Source organism: Canis aureus, chromosome 34 (assembly GCF_053574225.1).
Source record: "Canis aureus isolate CA01 chromosome 34, VMU_Caureus_v.1.0, whole genome shotgun sequence".
NCBI lineage: Eukaryota > Metazoa > Chordata > Mammalia > Carnivora > Canidae > Canis > Canis aureus.
The window spans coordinates 10,746,600-10,765,277 of NC_135644.1; the positions used below are offsets into that span (position 1 = coordinate 10,746,600).

At 34.7% G+C, this 18,678-nt stretch overlaps 1 protein-coding gene across 5 annotated transcripts in view; it reads right to left on the bottom strand.

Moving 5' to 3' along the window:
• Positions 1 to 18,678, bottom strand: part of MTX2 (metaxin 2) — a 66,469-nt gene that overhangs the window by 17,100 nt on the left and 30,691 nt on the right. For all 5 annotated transcript variants that reach the window (XM_077883465.1, XM_077883464.1, XM_077883466.1 and 2 more), the window contains exon 4: positions 724 to 796. In XM_077883465.1, the coding sequence (XP_077739591.1) occupies positions 724 to 796 (73 nt within the window). The remainder of the gene's footprint in view (positions 1 to 723; positions 797 to 18,678) is intronic.

Sequence of the window (18,678 nt, forward strand, 5' to 3'; positions counted from 1 at the left end):
AGTAATTCTGTGTTATTATTGCAAAGTAAGATCCATAATTATTATCCATACCAATTCTAGTTAACATTTATTTATCAGCATTATGGCACTATACTTTTATATTAAAAATTATCTAAATCATATTTATTTAAAACTGTACCTTAAACTACTAATACATGATACACAGAAAAGGCAATACTGATTATAAAAAATAGCAGAAAGGCTAAAATCTTAATAAGTATCTTAAAACTTGTTGAAATAAAAATTAAACAAAAAAAAAATAATGAGAAACCAAAAGCATTCAGAGATGACCTTAAGATCTTTGACAAATTAATTATTCCACAATCTCTATTCTTCCTTCTGTTTAATATGAGAACATAGTTTAGAGAACCATGTTTAATAACCAATGGACTCATTAATACTAAAATTTGTTTTCTGAAGTAGAAATAGTCTTATGTAAATATGACTGGGGATATCTGAGATTATGTATTTTCTTAATATTTACTACTTAAAGCAATTTCTAGAACTTTCCAGTAACCGACTATGACCAAAGAGTTGAAATGAGCAGCAATGTCCACCCAAAGATTATCAAGTTTACAACTGTTACTTTACAAAACCATGGGATAATTCTTCAAAGGGTAAATAAGTAAACAAAAATAGGCATTTTTAAAATATAGGTATAAAAAATGGATTATCACTACAATTTATCAATGTAGAATATTAACAGAATTTTTGAAAACTTACCAGATGGAGACATATATTCTGCATTTGCCCTACAAACCACTTTGATAGGCAGATTACACATTTGCAAAAAGGCCTACAAATCAAGAGAAGCATAGTTAGCCTAGTGAACGTATATACATATTTGAACACAACTTTTATTTTCTAAACTTAAGTAATAGTTCATATATAGCACTTTATAGGAAAAGAATAGACCAATTTAAAGCAAAAGATTTGTATTCCAAACAAAATAAAAAGGCATTTCAATACTAAAAAAAATCAGTATGACTTAGACACCAGTAAATGTATGACACTTTAAGCATTTATACACACTTTAAAAAATGTAAATTATCCACATTTATTTTACTGCATTAGTTTATAAGTCAGCAATACTATATATTGCTTTAATTTTCTTCAATGATGACGGAAGTCCACATTTTATAAGGTATTGCTTAATTCCATTTCTCTTTATGGGTTCTTCTTTTCTTGTCTTAGGAGAAAACTCTCAAAATGTTATTTACTACTTCCAAGTTCTCTCCTATAATTCTCAATATTCTAACATGTGGCTTTTATTGATCACTAATTCACTTTTTAAAGACATAAGTTGCTGATTTTCACTTTGTTTATAGTAACAAAAACTTCATTAGCAACTTAAAGGTCTAACAATAAGGAACAAGTAAATCATTTACGGTAAATCCAAATCATGGAATGTTATGCAATCACTTTTAAAAACCATGAATTATATCTTCATAGATGGCTGTCTGAAATAAGTTTACTTCCCAGCTTCCCTTACAACTGGATGTGACCAATGTCTAAATTCTGGCCAAAGGGACTTAAAGTTCTGGGCCACTGCTGTGAAGTTTCTTTAAAAGGAAAGGGATGTGGTCTCTCCACTTTTTTTCTTTTCTGCTCACTAGAATATGAAAACGATGATTATAGCCACAGCAGTCAAACTGAACCATGAAATAGGAGCTGAGAACTGAAGATGGCAGAGCAACAAGAGTAAAGAAACCTTGTTCCTTGGGCAGCCCCGGTGGCGGTGGCGCAGCAGTTTAGCGCTGCCTGCAGCGCGGGGTGTGATCCTGGAGACCCCAGATCAAGTCCCACATCGGGCTCCCTGCATGGAGCCTGCTTCTCCCTCTGCCTGTGTCTCTGCCTCTCTCTCTCTTTCTCTCTCTCTCTCTGTCTCTATGAATAAATAAAATCTTTAAAAGATAATAAAAAAATACAAATAAAAATAAGAAGAAACCTTGTTCCTCAATAATCATAGTCACCAAAACTGGATTACCTGTGTTTATAAGAAAAAGAAATAAACTTCTATCTTTTAAGTCAGTTATTTTGGATTTTCTGTAATTCACAGCCAAACCAAATTCTAATTCACCAACAATTACTGTTTCTAGCTTTAAACATCACCTCAACCAAACAACAGTTGATTCTTCTGTGTCTGTGTAAATATTCAATGTCCTCTAAATACTGTAACCGGTGCTTTCAAATTATAACAGTGACAGTGAACAACTTGACTGACCCACAAGCGTACACTAGTATCAAAATCAAATGGAAGGCTTATTAAAACACAGATTGCTAGAAATGGAAAGATTAGAGACAATAAATATCAGTAGCTCTTTCAAGAAGAATGGTTAAGAAGAGATTAGAAGGGTCTTCCTTCTATTACATATGTATCTGTACCCGATGAGAAAGAAAGGCTGAGTTTGTTAAAACATAAACAGAAAAGTTAAAAAAAAAAAAGAAAAGAAAAGAAAAGGCAGCGGAAACACACTGAAATGACAAAAAAACAAGTAGAATAACAAGCATACAAGATCCATGAGAAGGTTAAAAGGGATGTAAAAGCACAGGTTTTTGTCAGAAAATAGGACACTTTTTCCACTCTAATGCAAGGGGTGGTTAGAGTCAGTGATTACAACTTGATAAGCAAGAAGGACAAGAAAACAAGAGAACATTCACATTCTATGAAATGGGAGAAGAAATCATCTGCTGAGAATGAAGGAATAAAAGGGGATTGAGGCCTACAGGAAAGAACAAAAGAATTTGAAAGAACTACTTAATATTATCTTCTCAAATGTCTGAATAATATTCCCTTGTTAGTTAACAATTACACTGCTATAAAAATAATAAATATTGTATATTTTGCTGAACAAAATATACAGTGGTTGCTGAACAAAATACACAGTGGTAACTGTACTAATCGCTATTCCAAAAAGCTATTACTTCACTAAAAAAGATTAAGCAAAATAGTAAGATTCTGCAATCAAAGCCATGTTTCCAGTCCTGTGAATTTCTTACTTTTTTACTAAAATATAACTGGTTGCATTTTTAAGATTTTATTTATTTATTCACGAGAGACACAGAGAGAGGCACAGACACAGACAGAGACAGAGGGAGAGGGAGAAGCAGGTTCCCTGCGGGGAGCCTGATACGGGACTCATCCCAGGACCCCAGGATCACGCCCTGAGCTGAAGGCAGACATTCAAACACTGAGCCACCCAGGCATCCTAACTGGTTGCATTCTGACCAATTTAGTAACACTCAACTCCCCACAGACCTCAACTAATGGCATAATTCTAATTAGTCAAAGATTAATTTTACATTTACTACAATTACTCTTCAACCCCAATTCAAAAGAAATTTTACGAATTAACCTACAGTTCACAAAGAAGTCTGATGTCATAAACACAATATTTTCATCCAAACATTAAAAATGCATAACAGAACATTACTAGGACTGTCTTTGAGAATATAAAAACTTAAATCCAGGGATCCCTGGGTGGCGCAGAGGTTTGGTGCCTGCCTTTGGCCCAGGGCGCGATCCTGGAGACCCTGGATCAAATCCCATGTCGGGCTCCCTGCATGTAGCCTGCTTCTCCCTCTGCCTGTGTCTCTGCCTCTCTCTCTCTCTCTATCATGAATAAATAAAAATAAAAATAATAATAATAAAAATAAAAAATAAAAATAAAACTTAAATCTAAACCAGGCTTTGATTCAAATATTTTCCCTTTCTTTTGTAGGATGGAAAAAAGATTCCTGGGAGGTTCCCAAACTTTCACTTTCCATCTCTTATCAGCCCCCAAATAAAACAGGCATGATACACCAACCTAAAACACATTTTATTTTCAATTCTGAAATTGCAGTCTTCATATATTTATTCTTATGTAAATCCACAGAAAAATTAATTCTAATTAAATAAGGACATTTAGGATAACTCAGCTAACTCCTATTCTTCAGCTGGATACTTTATTCCAAACTAATTCAAGTGATTAACAATATAAAATAATTTGCAGCAAAAACTGAGCACATACTATCAGAATGTATAATTGTGCTAATACGGTAGCCACCAGTCACCTGTGACTATTTAACTTAAATTTAAATGAATTAAAATTGAATAAAATTTTTAATTCAGTTCCCCAGTCACACTAGCCATATTTCAAGTGCTCTACAGCTACATGTGGTGAATGGCTACTGTATTTATTGGACAGCACAAATAACTGAACATTTACATCATCACTGGAAGTTTTTTTTTTTTTTTTTAAGATTTATTTATTTATTCAGAGAGAGAAAAAGGCAGAGACACAGGCAGAGGGAGAAGCAGGCTCCATGCTGGAAGCCCGATGTGGGACTCGATCCCGGGTCTCCAGGATCACACCCCAGGCTGCAGGAGGCGCCAAACCGCTGCGCCACCGGCGCTGCCCTGGAAGTTCCGCAATCTTTCAAAAATTCTATTAAAATAAGGGTGCTTGGGTGGCTCAATTGATTGTCTGTTGGACTCTTGATTTCAGCCTAGATTATGGTCTTGGGGTCATGAGATGGAGCCCCATATCGGGCTCTGCACTCCTCAGGGAATCTGAGATTCTCTCCTTCCCTCTCTCTCTACCCCTCTCTCCCCACGTGTTTTCTTTCCCTCTCAAATAAATAAACAAATCTTAAAAAAAAAAAAAAAAAAGAAAATTCTAGGGTGCCTGGATGGCTCAGTTGGTTAACTATCTGTCTTCTGCTCAGGTCATGATCCCAGAGTCCCAGGATCAAGCCCTATATTGGGCTCCCTGCTCAGCAAGGAGTCTACTTTTCCCTCTCCCTCTGTCCTCCACTACTCATGCTTGTGTCCTCTCTCTCTCTCTCTCTCTCTCTCTCAAATAAATAAATAAAATTTTTAAAAATTCTAAAATAACAGTGAAGAAACAGAAAACTGATAAACCCAGGATTACACAAAGAAGGGGGACAGGAGACCAAAGCAAACCAGAAATGTCTGCCCATTTGTCAGATGGGAGAACAGACTTAACAGGGCAGAGGAAGCTAAAATCTTAGAGTACGCAAAGGGAAAAAAAAAAATCAATGCATCCACCTTACAGAAACTAGGAAGATTCCAAAACTGGAGGCAACAACTACCACAGAAGGCAGAGGTGAGGTTAAGGACTAAAAGTAAGAGGGGTGGCTAAAAGTCTGTATAAGCATCACAGAACTAGTCTGCCTCCAACTTGGCAGGAAACTGAGGTTCATTTTCTGAAGAAACTGAACCAGCAAGACTCCTGATTCAAGTCTCAAGAACAGCGGACAGCCCTGGGTGGGTGGGGTGGGGGTGCTACCCTGAAAAGAGTAAGAGTTAAGTGAGAATGCAGACACTGACTGAAGAGACCCAAGCACCCCTCTCCCTTTCAGCTCCCATATATTAGCAACCAAATTAATAAGTCCCTCCAAGATAAGAGAGAGAACTGTAGAAAAGTCCAAAAATGCTGACAGTTTGAGGAGGGGCAGGAGAAGATGGGATAGCACCCAACAAAAAAGGCAGCTCATTATGCAAGCAGTCTACTGTAAAGCCTACATGTCAAAAAGTCCCTCATCCCCCCTCAGCTTTTTAGTACCTCACTCTCAAATATAAGCTGTTAGCACGGACCAAGAGGTATTTGAGGAAAGCCTTGAACATAAAAATAGAGAGCCAAAATAAGCCACAAAAAAGGAAATGACAGGGAAGAAAAACTGCAGAAAAAATGTTAAAGAAACATTATAATGGTTAATATTCATTGAGCATTTACTGCTATATGCCAGGTACTTGCATAAGAGCTTTGCCTAGAGGTAAGTACAACAAATATGCTTATTATAATACGGGAACACACAAACATACAAAGAGTTTAAGGGATGTGATCATGGCATACAGGAAGTAAGAAAGCAAAGAAGGGAAAGAAAAGGGGAAAAAAGAAAAGTGGAGCATACAAAGGACTGAGCAAATAGATGACACTCATGTCTCAACAGCAATTCTGAAAGCTCGATGATAATACAAGGCCTTAAAAACATTACAGAAAAAATCTTGCCAACCTAAAATTCTACATGTGGCCAAGGTATTGATATCAAGTATGAAGACAGAATAAAAGTAGTATCATATAAGCAAGGTCTTTAAATTTTTATTTCCCGTGTACTCTTCCCTAGGAAGCTAATGAAGAATGTACTGCACAAAATAGAAATAATAAACCAAGAAAAAAAAATACAGGATCCAGAGAATAAGGAATCCAACATAAAAGAAAAGCAAAAAGAATTCCATGGATGATGATGAATAGCAGTCATAAGAAAACAGCTCTGAAGCCAGCAGAGGGGGAAAAAAAAAACTGTTCCAATTAGAGTAGAAGGAACAAGAGTTTCAAGGGTAGTATTTCTGAGAGAAGTGAAAAGAAAGAATCTGATGTATTTGACCATTGTGAGGGGGAATATTACAGTTCAGAGTTTAGGAGAGAAAACTACCCAAATGAATTAAATAAAACGATTATTAACTGGGGGTGGGGGCGAGGTGGAGGGGTCATACAGAAAGAATATGTTCAGGGCACCTGGGTCACTCAGTCAGTTAAGCATTTGCCTTTGGCTAGGTCATGACTCCTGGGATTGAGCTCTGAATGGGGCTTCCTACTTCTCCCTCTGCCCCTCATCCTATTCATGCTCTCTCTCAAATAAATAAAAATCTTAAAAAAAAAAAAAAAAAAAGGAAAAAAGGATATGTTCATACTGAGCCACTCAACTGAGATCAATATTTACATTCTAATTATAATATAAACACTGAATACTAATTTAACCAAAAAACTGAGAACATAACTGGGAAGATGGGGAAGAAGAGGAAGGGGAGTTGTAGGAGGGGAATTTCATAGTGGAATTCAATAGATACCTTTAAAATTTTTAATTGAACTAATAACACAAGCATCTTAAAAATACAGAGGTAAATACCTGGAAAAATAACACAGCTGAAAGAATTGAAAGCTGGTTGCCTCTGGGTATCCGGATTTGGGGATGGGATATGGGGGGGATAGCAGACTGTGTGCGTGCGTGCGTGCATGTTTGTGTGTATGTGTGTGTAAGATAAGCCTCTCATTACAGGTGGGAGTATAAATTAATCCAACTACCTTGAAACTGTCTGGTAATTACTACTAAGCATATGCCTACCGTATCAGACAATAATTCCATTCCCAGAAATATACCTCTCCCCCCATTAACCTACATGTACTAGAATGCTCACAGCAGCTTGATCCATAATAATCAAATACTGGGGACTCAAACGTCTATTAATAAGAGTAGCAGGGATCCCTGGGTGGCGCAGCGGTTTGGCGCCTGCCTTTGGCCCAGGGCGCGATCCTGGAGACCCGGGATCGAATCCCACGTCGGGCTCCCGGTGCATGGAGCCTGCTTCTCCCTCTGCCTGTGTCTCTGCCTCTCTCTCTGTGTGTGTGACTATCATAAATAAATAAAAAAAATTAAATAAATAAGAGTAGCAAATTTGATTCTAAAATTCCTAATTCTAAGCTAAAAAGGATATCCAATGTCACCAATTGTTAGGAGAAAGGAAAAAAGTAAGTACAAAAGGATTATATTTTTTTCTTGACTCTGAATTCTTTAGAAAGAGCACGGAGAACTTTTAAATCAGAGAAATTCTAGAAATAGTCCCAGAAGATGACACCTGCAATAATCCATGAAGATTCTAAGTTCTAGTTCTTCAGTAATTGCTTCTGAATCCTATCTTCTGGGAATCATGGCTCAGATTTTTTTGTAAAAAATGATTTTGAAAATTAAAATATATTTTATTTGCATTAAGTGAAAGCAAAGCCAAAAGTATAAAGAACAAGAACAATCTGCTACCAGTCAATTCAACCCTTACAAATAACCTTAAATCCCAGATTCAAAAGTGTTATTATAAATAACAATGCCACTGCTTTGATTTGATTATAAAACTAGCAGTTTAAATGTTGAGAAAACCCTTTCAAATGCTGTAGATAACAGAATATCAGAAATACAGACAGGGACCCTATTACAGCAATCTTTCAGTAACATGGTAGTTAAGCTTCTGATTCTTCTTGATACTTATTCAGATGCTTCTGTCTTCTAAAACTAGCTTTTACTATGGTAATTCCCAGTTATGTGCCAGATAATGATTATCGGCTCGATAAATGAACATGAAAATCTGAACAATACATCAAATCACAAAATGAAGACTAAAGAAGTCTAAAACCCAGTAAATCTTCTAGTTGTAATCCTATGTGAATTTTTTTAATGAAGCAACAGAAACTTCTAATAATAAAAACATTTTTTAAGAGGCTGCTTAGTCAATATTCAAAACATAAAATTTATACTCAACCACTGGCTGGAGTAGAAATCAATGGAATCTTTTATAAGGGTAGTTTGGCAACATTACAAATATCTTAAACATATATAACCTTTGACCCCACAGCTGTACTGCTAGAAATCCTACAGTATACTTATACTATACTTATAATATTTATACTTATAACAGTAGCCTAATATCCATCAGTAAGAGACTGATTCTGTAAACTGTGGTGAATCCATCAATGGAATATTTGTAGTCTTCAGAAAAGAATAGGGTCACTCCCCAAGTGAACTTCTCATACTAAACTCCAAAAGACATTTCTCATCTGGAATCTTCTGTAAGGGCTACTGAATGACATGAGACAACATAATGCCAAATGAAAAATTGCTTTTTATGTTATTTTTCTTCTAAAGGTCTGGAGTAAAATATTAAAACACAATTTAATAAGGCCTACAAAAGGCTAATTTATTTGATCCAATACGTAGCTTCCTGTGAACTAACTTGATAGAAAGACACAATTCTGATTATCTAGAAGAATGAATGGCAAGTATTTATGCATTCATCCACATACTTGATACAGACTTACTAAGCAGCTATTATATATCACCACTATTGTAGGCACTGAGAATAGAACAAGTGAACGAACATAAAGTCTCAGCCTTCATGGAGTTTACATTCCAATGGAGACAGATGAAATTAGAAAACACATATGGTGATTCCTGCTACTTAGAAGTACAAAGCAGTATGAAGGTATTGCTATTAGATGTAGAGTGGTCAGATAAGGGCTCACCAGAAAGCCACTGTCAGTCCATTAAAATCTGAGCAACTTGGGATGCCTGGATGACTTAGTGGTTGAGTGCCTGCCTTCGGCCCAGGGCATGATCCTGGAGTCCTGGGATCAAGTCCCACATCAGGCTCCCTGAATGGAACCTGCTTCTCCCTCTGCCTGTGTCTCTGCCTTTCTCTCTGTGTCTCTCATGAATAAATAAACAACATTTTTCTTAAAAAATTAAAAAAAAAAATCTGAGCAACTATGGTCCAATCTTCAGGAGATTTAAAATAAACATGCGGGTCTTATAATTATTATAAATTACAATTAACATAAGGTAAACAGAATATTAATAAAACAAAACACTTCAAAAATTGTGCATATCTAGTTTAAGTCTTTGTTCCCAAAGAAATATACCAGAAATATTTCAGAAAGAATCTGGAGGAGCAAACCTAATTGAAATTAAATTTAAAGCCAAAAAATTACCAATATCTTTTACAGAAAACAATGAATATTATGCTTCCTCACAGGAGAAAGAAAATAGAATCTATAACAGTAAAAATCAAATATCTTGATTTTTGATTTATAACATGAAATATCAAATATCAAAAAAAAAAAGAAATATCAAATAACTTTTAATTGCATTATGTTAACCAAAACCAAAACCAAAAAAGGTAAATAAAAATATTTAGTTCATAAAATGATGAGAAGGGCTAAACCTGGTTGAACAGAAACACAGCCAGCCAACAAACACAGGCCTGCCCTGGTTACTACATTTGCATAGGGAGAATGCTGCAAATCTCATGGCGACTCTCCTTCCCATCATTTAGAGCAGGGCAACTTTCTATTGTCCACACCACTCTTATGACTGGGTGACCATCAGCACATTCCTACTCCTTAATTGTCACTGGTTAAGTGCCTAGCATAACCTAATGGATCCTAAAACAGTACAGACTTAAGAAGCACGCTGTTTAAGTGGAACACAAGGATATCTTCTGAAAAATGTAAATCCTTGGGGTGCTTGGGTAACTAAACATTCAACCCTTGATTTCAAATCAGGTCTTGATCTTAGGGTTGTGAGTTTAAGCCTTGAGTTGGGCTCCATGCTGGGTATGGAGGAGGAGGAGAAGGAGGAAGAGGAAGATGTGCGAGGGGAGGAGGGAGAAGAGGAGGAAGAGGAAGAAGAAAAATGAAAATTCTCTGTATCAATTCTCAGTATAGGGATATGATCCCGGTGTCCTGGGATGGAGTTCCGCATCGGGCTCCCCACAGGGAGCCTGCTTCTCCCTCTGCCTGTGTCTCTGCCTCTCTCTGTCTCTCATGAATAAATAAGTAAATAAAATCTTAAAAAAAAAAAAAAAAAAGAGTCAGTATAGAACAGTAAGACTTAACAGAGCAGAAGTCTCACAGTGAGACATCTCTGGGTGGAACCTTGGTGACTGTTAGCTTGAGAAAGTTCCTTTAACTCATAAGCGTTCTCATTTCTAAAATGACTAGAATTAATTAAACTGATTAACTGAGGTACTAAAGTAAAGCATCTTATATGCCATCTGGCACACAACAGTTCAATAAATTTAAGGTATTATTAAAATTAATAGTAATAATATTAGTAACAATAAATACTCATTTATTCATTTGCAAAGGTAAAAAGACTTGGTGATTTCAAAAGAAAGCTGACTTCACTTATTACCCCTTAACACCTCCCTAAGAGGAAAAAAGTAAATAATTATATACTGTACTTCAGTTATATTTGTTCCTTTATAATCAAAACAGCAAAATTGTACATAAGATAAAAATCCCTAAATAGATATTAAAAGAATAAATTAGGGAACATAACCAAAAGTACGTTTAAAGAATAATAAGGTAAAGAGTAAACACATGATTTCTATGTTTGCAGTATGTACCTTATATCAAATCTTTTAAACAAGGCAAAAACAAGGGTATAAAGATGTCCTGATATTAACACAAACTTTTATGAATAATTTTTCAAAGTCGTACATACTGATGAAACTGATAAATGAATTGATAAAAGACCTCCAAACTGTAAGCTCTGTGAGCACACACTGACCATGTCTACCTCATTCACTACTTTATCCTCAGCATACTATACATTCTCATGTAACATTTGCTCAATGACTAGGCCATAGATATTCACAATAATAAATGAAAACATACCTAAATTTGTAGAAACACTAGTGAGATACAACAAAGATTAGTATTTTGTTATTTTATGGAACCAAAGCTCACTGCATTAAAAAGTTAGATGTAACTCCAGTTATTTTTAAAAAATCAATAACATGGGGATCCCTGGGTGGCTGAGTGGTTTAGCGCCTGCCTTCGGCCCAGGGCGTGATCCTGGAGTCCCGGGATCAAGTCCCACATCGGGCTCCCTGCATGGAGTCTGCTTCTCCCTCTGCCTGTGTCTCTGCCTCTCTCTCTCTCTCTCTCTCTGTCTCTCATGTATGAATGAATAAAATCTTAAAAAAAAAAAAAGTTTTAAAAATAAAAATAAAAATAAATCAATAACACGACAACTACATCAATAAGCAGGTATTATTTTAGAAAAATTGTAACAGGAATTTAACTTAAAAAATTATCAGAAACCACAATTCAGTGAGCATAAATAGCTTTAAAGAGAGAAAATTTGGTCTCAAAAACATGAAATGCTATTGAGAGCACATTGAGACAGATCACATCAGAGTATGCCAAGAACTACTTTTGGAATATTTGACTCAACTTTAGATACATCAACATCTGACAGCTGTAGAAATAAAATCAAGTTCAGAAAGAAAGCAACAAAAAAGATAACCAGAATAGGAAAAGATACAAACTCTCCCTGTTAGAATTAAATATAAATAAAACTAAGTTGTAAGGCCAATATTAAGCATAAGGAGCTATAAAATAGACAAAGACACAGAATAATTTCTATCACTCAAGAATCTAAAGCAATACCAGTCACATTTTTGGCACTCAATGAACACTTTGGAAGTAAAGAAAGGAAACTTTTTTTTTGAGTTCCTATAATCCTTTTAAAAGTTTTATTATTTATAAATAAATATTCCCAACTGAGAAAAATAACAACAAAAAACTCCAACAAATTTAAAATTCTTAGGATATGCTAAATAGTAGATGGCAAGGATCTAAAATGTATTCATTTTGATAAACTAATAGTAACCCAATATTGGATCATTTACCAATAATCAGCACCAACTATCTTCTTTCCTCTTCTTTATTCCAAAACCAAAATGAACATTTACTTGTCTTACAAGTTAAATACTTAAGAACACTCTGCATTTAAGCAGTAAAATCAACATTGCTTGCCACTAAAAATATAAAAATAATACAAAATTTGAAAGAATTGTTCTTAAATGTTTAAAAGATTTAAGTACCTTACGCTGATAAATACCATGGAAAGTAAGGGATTATAAACGTAGCTTCTAAATGTAAGTAGATCATTTAACAAAGTTATCCAAATCTAGATAGGGAACAAGCAATTTTCAGTCTAACCATGTAAAAGCTATCCTTAGACAGCAGACCTTGGCTTTTCTTCTTTAGGACAAAGCTTCTATTCATTTCATAATTAAATTTGAAATATTTCACATAAGAATTCACTAAGGACTATTCTAAAGCATGCAATGCCATTTTCAGGGCACAAAATGAAAATGGTTCTGAATTTTAATCCATATCTTGTTTTACCAGTACACAAAAGAAAATCTGTGACGACAACTGAAGAATTATTTTCCACCTTACTGAAGAAGCATGTTTTAAAATTAAAAACCATGAACAAATCTACCTACGAAATAATTCATTTTTTATATCAAACAGCTGCAGACCCTGTAATTGAAATAATGTATCTAAGGTTACAAATGAAAAGTGTTAGGTATCATTCCTGAAGTGACAGATTAAGTTCCTAATCCAGTTAAAGTAATAGCCATATTTGTAGTTTAACATAAATTAAGACTTTAATTATATTTGTGACTATTTTAAACAAAATAACAAATTCCTTTGTACCTGAGAATGTAATTTATAGCAAAGCCAGGTTCATTTTCCAAACCAATCTATTTCACACCGCACAAGTACTCTGGTATAATGGTGTAATGTAATTCTTGTTGTGGAATGTTGAAAGAGTAGATACACTAAAGAGCACAGAAGAGGTTTGAAGATAAATGAAGATGCTATTCATTCAAGGGTAATTTCATCTCAGAACTATATGAAAGATGTTTCGTTCACACAGGCTAGTGTATGGCCTCAAATTTAAGTGTATTTTCAGCTCAAATATAATGCTGCTAGATCGATTATGCTGATACTGTATATCTAATAATGAAGAATTCTAGCCCTTTTCTGTTTAAAAAATAGACTGTCATTTTTTCATCTTACTGCTATGTCTTCATTGTTCTGTTTAACAGCAACAAATTTTTAAATCCTGCTTGCTCTTTACTTTTTAAACAGAAAAGTATATGGTTGATATTCTAACTTGCAAACTCTCCTTGACTGCAGGAAAGTCCATTTTTGCTAAGTTAAATAGATACTTAGGTCAACAAACTATTATTCTGTAAAATCATTCATTTTATTATTTACTAAAAATGACAACTCTAATAGCCACCTAATTCTATTTTGACAATCTTCATTTTCACAAATCTTGTAAGACTAATTTAAATGTTTTATATATACTGTACCATTTATATGTTGAGGAATTAATATTAATACTGAAAATGTTTTTAATCTGCTAAATTCTGTTTGCAACTTAAGTTCAACTTAAATTATCTTTTCTGAAGACCATACTTTATATATTTAAATCCTTCCAAGTTTTATAAGCATAAATCACCAAAATAATACTGCTGGTATATAAGAGGTGACATAAGACATTCAATCTGAAGAATTTAAATTCTATAATATCAAGGAAACATCCTACAGCCTCCATTTTTCTCATTTTACCAAAATAACTGAAAAGGATTTTACAGGTTCCCTTATGGAATAAATGTTCCCTAAATTCTCTCTCCCTTTAAGCTTTCCTTTCCTTCTTCTAATCCTGAAGATAAATACAAAAGCCTCATTTTGCAGAGGATGATCAAAGTGGAGGGATGAACAAACCTCGAAAAACTTTTATGCTCTATGAAACTTTAAGTTACATCAATTCAAAAAATGTCTTTCATAAAACAGTATTCTCTTAATTCTCTATTAAAATATATCCACTGGTGGCATCCTACTTCTATCAGGTTTGAACATACACTTAAAAAAATTGCATACAACCATAAACAATTTGAAGAAAAAATGTATCCTATTCAACCAAACTGAAAATTCAAAAATCATTTCCTCTGTAGTTCTACAAGTTGTCCACTGCAACCACCTGGATGACATGACATGTTTACAGTAGATGTATTTTCAGAATTACTGCTATTTCTCCAGTGGAACAACTGACTCACAGTCCAAAGGAGACAGAGATACTCCTCTCTCCTACTCTTCCCAATCACTACATGAGGATATTATCATTTAACTGCTAATTAATATGTCTACCTAAAAGGCATCATTTGCTAAAAGGAAAAAGCAAGGGTCAGCTAATAATTTATTAGCAGATCTGACATGTAAGTATTCATGGCCCAGAATTAATAGGGCCTATAAAAATGCTGACTTTTTTTTAAATGATACAACATATTCAACAGAAAAAAAAAAAGTTTTTTTGTTGTCTGCCCTTTCATTTTTAGAACAGGGTATTTATTCACGAAAAATAGGGAATAATGAGACTATTAAGTAGAATAGTGATCTTTCCCTTAACCTGAGCCTACATGTTATTCTTACAGGAAGTAAGTATAAAAACTAAGTAAAAAGAACATTTTCTTTTATGTAGCATTCTAATAATGATCATCAGTTTGAGACACTCTCTAAAAATAAGCCCAAACTTCTACAACAGATAAAGCCATACAAAAAAGGAAAACGAGTTTCTTTTTAAATTAGCTTCATATAATAAACAATATCCTTTCTAAAACTTACTAGAAAGTAACATTATATACTTCATAAAATATGTATAAGGTACTAATTCAGCATTCAACATCTTGTTATTTCTACTGCTATTTCTATTGCTTTCACTTTTTTCAAAAGAATTTCTCATTTATTATCTAACTTGAACTTCACAATAACTGACAACATAGGTAAGACTGCCTTTATCACATTGCAGAGGTCCAAAAGCTGAGACACATGTTTATCTTTCCCATCTTAATGTAATCTGTAAGTTGTAAGATATAACTTGATGGGAAATGTCAGAAATGATTTTTGAATTAAATGCCTACTTATTTTTTAATAAAAATTCAAAGATATGTGTCACTGGACTGAACTGCTATGCAACAAAATGTTACGACTCTAGACTCCCCAGGTTTGCATTCCAGCTCTGCCAAGTACTACCTATGTAAGTTTGAGCCATCTGCTTAATGTCTCCGCTTTAACTCCCTGATTTGTAAAATGGGAATAATACCACTACCCATCTCCTAGAGTTGCTGAGTGGGAAAATCATCTATGTATCTTAAAGATACATTTAACGAGGCCTGGCACATGGAGTAAGTGCTGTATACATTTTAGCTTCGTTATTATTGTTGTTCTTACTAATATTACCTGCAAAATTCGGATTATAATGGCACCTACCCATTCAGTTGTTTTAAGTATTAAATGAGTTAATAAGAATTAAGTGCTCAGGGACACCCCGGTGGCTCAGTGACTGAGCATCTGCCTTCGGCTCAGGGTGTGATCCTAGGGAGTCCCGGGGTCCTGTGATCGAGTCCCGCACTGGGTTCCTCACAGGGAGCCTGCTTCTCTGCCTCTGTCTCTCTCATGAATAAATAAATAAAATCTTAAAAAAAAAAAAAAAAAGAATTAAGTGCTCAGCATAGCAATGAGCATTTAGGTAGGTACTCAACCAATGCTGCTACTGTCTGTTTACTGCCACAGTCTGCGGGCTCTATGATGTGGGGCATAGCTCTTAGTTTTAGTTTCCACATCTTTAAAATGAAGTCATAATAGTCCCTTACACCAAGGTTATGGTAAAGACTGAATGAGATACTTCACATAAAAGCTCTCAGTAGAGGGGCTCCTGGGTGGTTCAATCAGTTGAACATCCGCCTTTGGCTCAGGTCCCAATCTTGGGATCCTGGGATCAAGCCTCACATTAGACTCCCTACCCAGTGGAGAGTCTACTTCTCCCTCTCCCTCTGCCCTTCCCCACCCTGCTCATGCTCACTCTCAATCTCTCTCTCAAATAAATAAAATTCTTTTTTAAAAAAAGCTCTCAGTAGAATACCTTAGACAACAAAAGTATTCAATAAAACTCACTTTTAAAACAAATCTTATTCAGTATTTTTTTAAAAAAATACTTTGAATTAAAGCACTCAATATTAACATTTTAGGTATGGTATGAATGATTACAAAAATTAATAATGTTCAGACAAATTCAAATATGTCCCCTCAAAAATTGTTTTTAAACATTTTATTTATTGATTTGAGAAAGAGTGCACGCAAGCTGGGGTGGGGTAGCAGAGAACAAGAGGGAGCAGGAGAGAGACAAGTAGACTCCCACACAGAGAGCAGAGCCCAATGTGAGGCTCCATCCCAGGACCCTGAGATCAAGACCTGAGCCGAAATTAAGATAACTGAGAACTTGATAACTGATAGCTTGTGCTATCGATTGTCAGATGCTAAACCAACTGAGCCACCCAGGCACCCCTCCAAAAAATTCTTTTTTTTTTTTTTTTAAGATTTTATTTATTTATTCAAAGAGATGCAGAAAGAGAGAGAGAGAGAGAGAGGCAGAGACACAGGCAGAGGGAGAAGCAGGCTCCATGCAGAGAGCCTGACATGGGACTCGATCCAGGGTCTCCAGATCACGCCCTGGGCTGCAGGCGGCGCTAAACCGCTGCGCCACCGGGCCTGCCCCCCTCCAAAAAATTCTTAAACCTAACATTTATTTTAATTACTTCAGTGTGTTAAGGCATTATAAGGCCTGCAAGCTTCCATTCCTCCTGCTGATATTGATTATATACACTTCTGTCAATGAATAGAAGGAAATAATAACCAACATTCATTGCATATTTACATTATGCCACATATTTTTCTAAGTACTTTATATATATTAACACAGTCAATCCTCATGACATCCAATAAAATAGCTTCTATTATATCTCAATTTTACAGATGAAGAAACTTGAAACAAAGAGAAATGTTTAAGGTATACTGTATCTGAAGAGGTCAACTGCCCATTTTATTTGGGAAACTGCTATAAAAGACAGCATTTATCAAATCAGTAAAGTCATAAACTTCTCAAAAGAAAATAAGACATTTTATGCAGAAATCTTGCAGGGGAATTCACATGTGAATAGTGTAGTTCATAGTGTATTTCTAGATATGTGTGGTTCAAAACAAGAGCCATCAGCTACATGTGGCTATTGAGCATCTGATATGTGACTAGCACAAACTGAGATGTGCTGTTAAGTAAAAAATACACTTCAGATTTTGAACTTAATATAAAAAAAGTAAAACATCCCATTAATAAATTTTGTACTAATCATATATTAAAATTATAATATTTGGATACACAAGGTTAAATAAAATATGATTAAAATTAATTTCATGTTTCTTTTTTTTTTAATTTCATGTTTCTTTTTACATTTTTTTAATGAGATTACCACAAAATTTTAAACTACATATGTGGCCAACATTATATACATTATATATCTATTGGACAGTGGTTCAGGCTTAGGAAGTGAGACAGTAGTAACAGAGAATTGTTATCAAAGTTCTTTTCCCAATTACACACACATACAGATTGATTATATATGTATATACATACTGCTGTGCACACACACACACACTCTGCTCATGAGAACAGAGGAACATGCTACACTAATACTTCACTATTTCCAACATACAAGATTGGTATATGACTAGACTTTGTGGATGAGGGGGAAAAAGTAAATCTAAGAGGAAATAACAGTCCAGGGAAAAATTTATTTTCTTTTAAACTGAAATCATAAGGGTTCCTTTAATCAAAAAAGATCTAACCACTTAGTTCCAGGAATATAATAAATGCCAAGTCTATGTGGTAAGTAAAATTTAAATTTCCTGATGGCTTAACTGGCAGACTATTAAAATATCTGATGCTTGATATCTGGTATCTTCCAGAAAATATCCAGTTTATGGATACCTGTCACATTGTTTTGATCAATTTACACATTTAACTGATTCTTCTAAACGGATACTGGTCCACTATATAGAAGAAAATTACTCCATAAAGTTTACATCAGATATCTGGAAAAGTCACATTTATAGTCATGGCTACTATCAGCTGTCAAGTCAAAGAATATTGAAGAAAACTAAGAATTTTTAATATATGCTGGTTAATTTATCATCTAAGTGACATATGTAGGATAACAAAAAAATTGAAATGGTTAAGCAAATTCTGCATTTTAAAAGGTTCTTTTCTTCTGGTTTTAGTTTTGTTTTGTTTTGAAGATTTTATTTATTTATTCATGAAAGACAGACAGAGAGAGAGAGAGAGAGAGAGAGAGAGAGAGAGGCAGAGACATAGGCAGAGGGAAAAGCAAGCTCCACACAGGGAGCCCGACGTGGGACTCAATCCCAG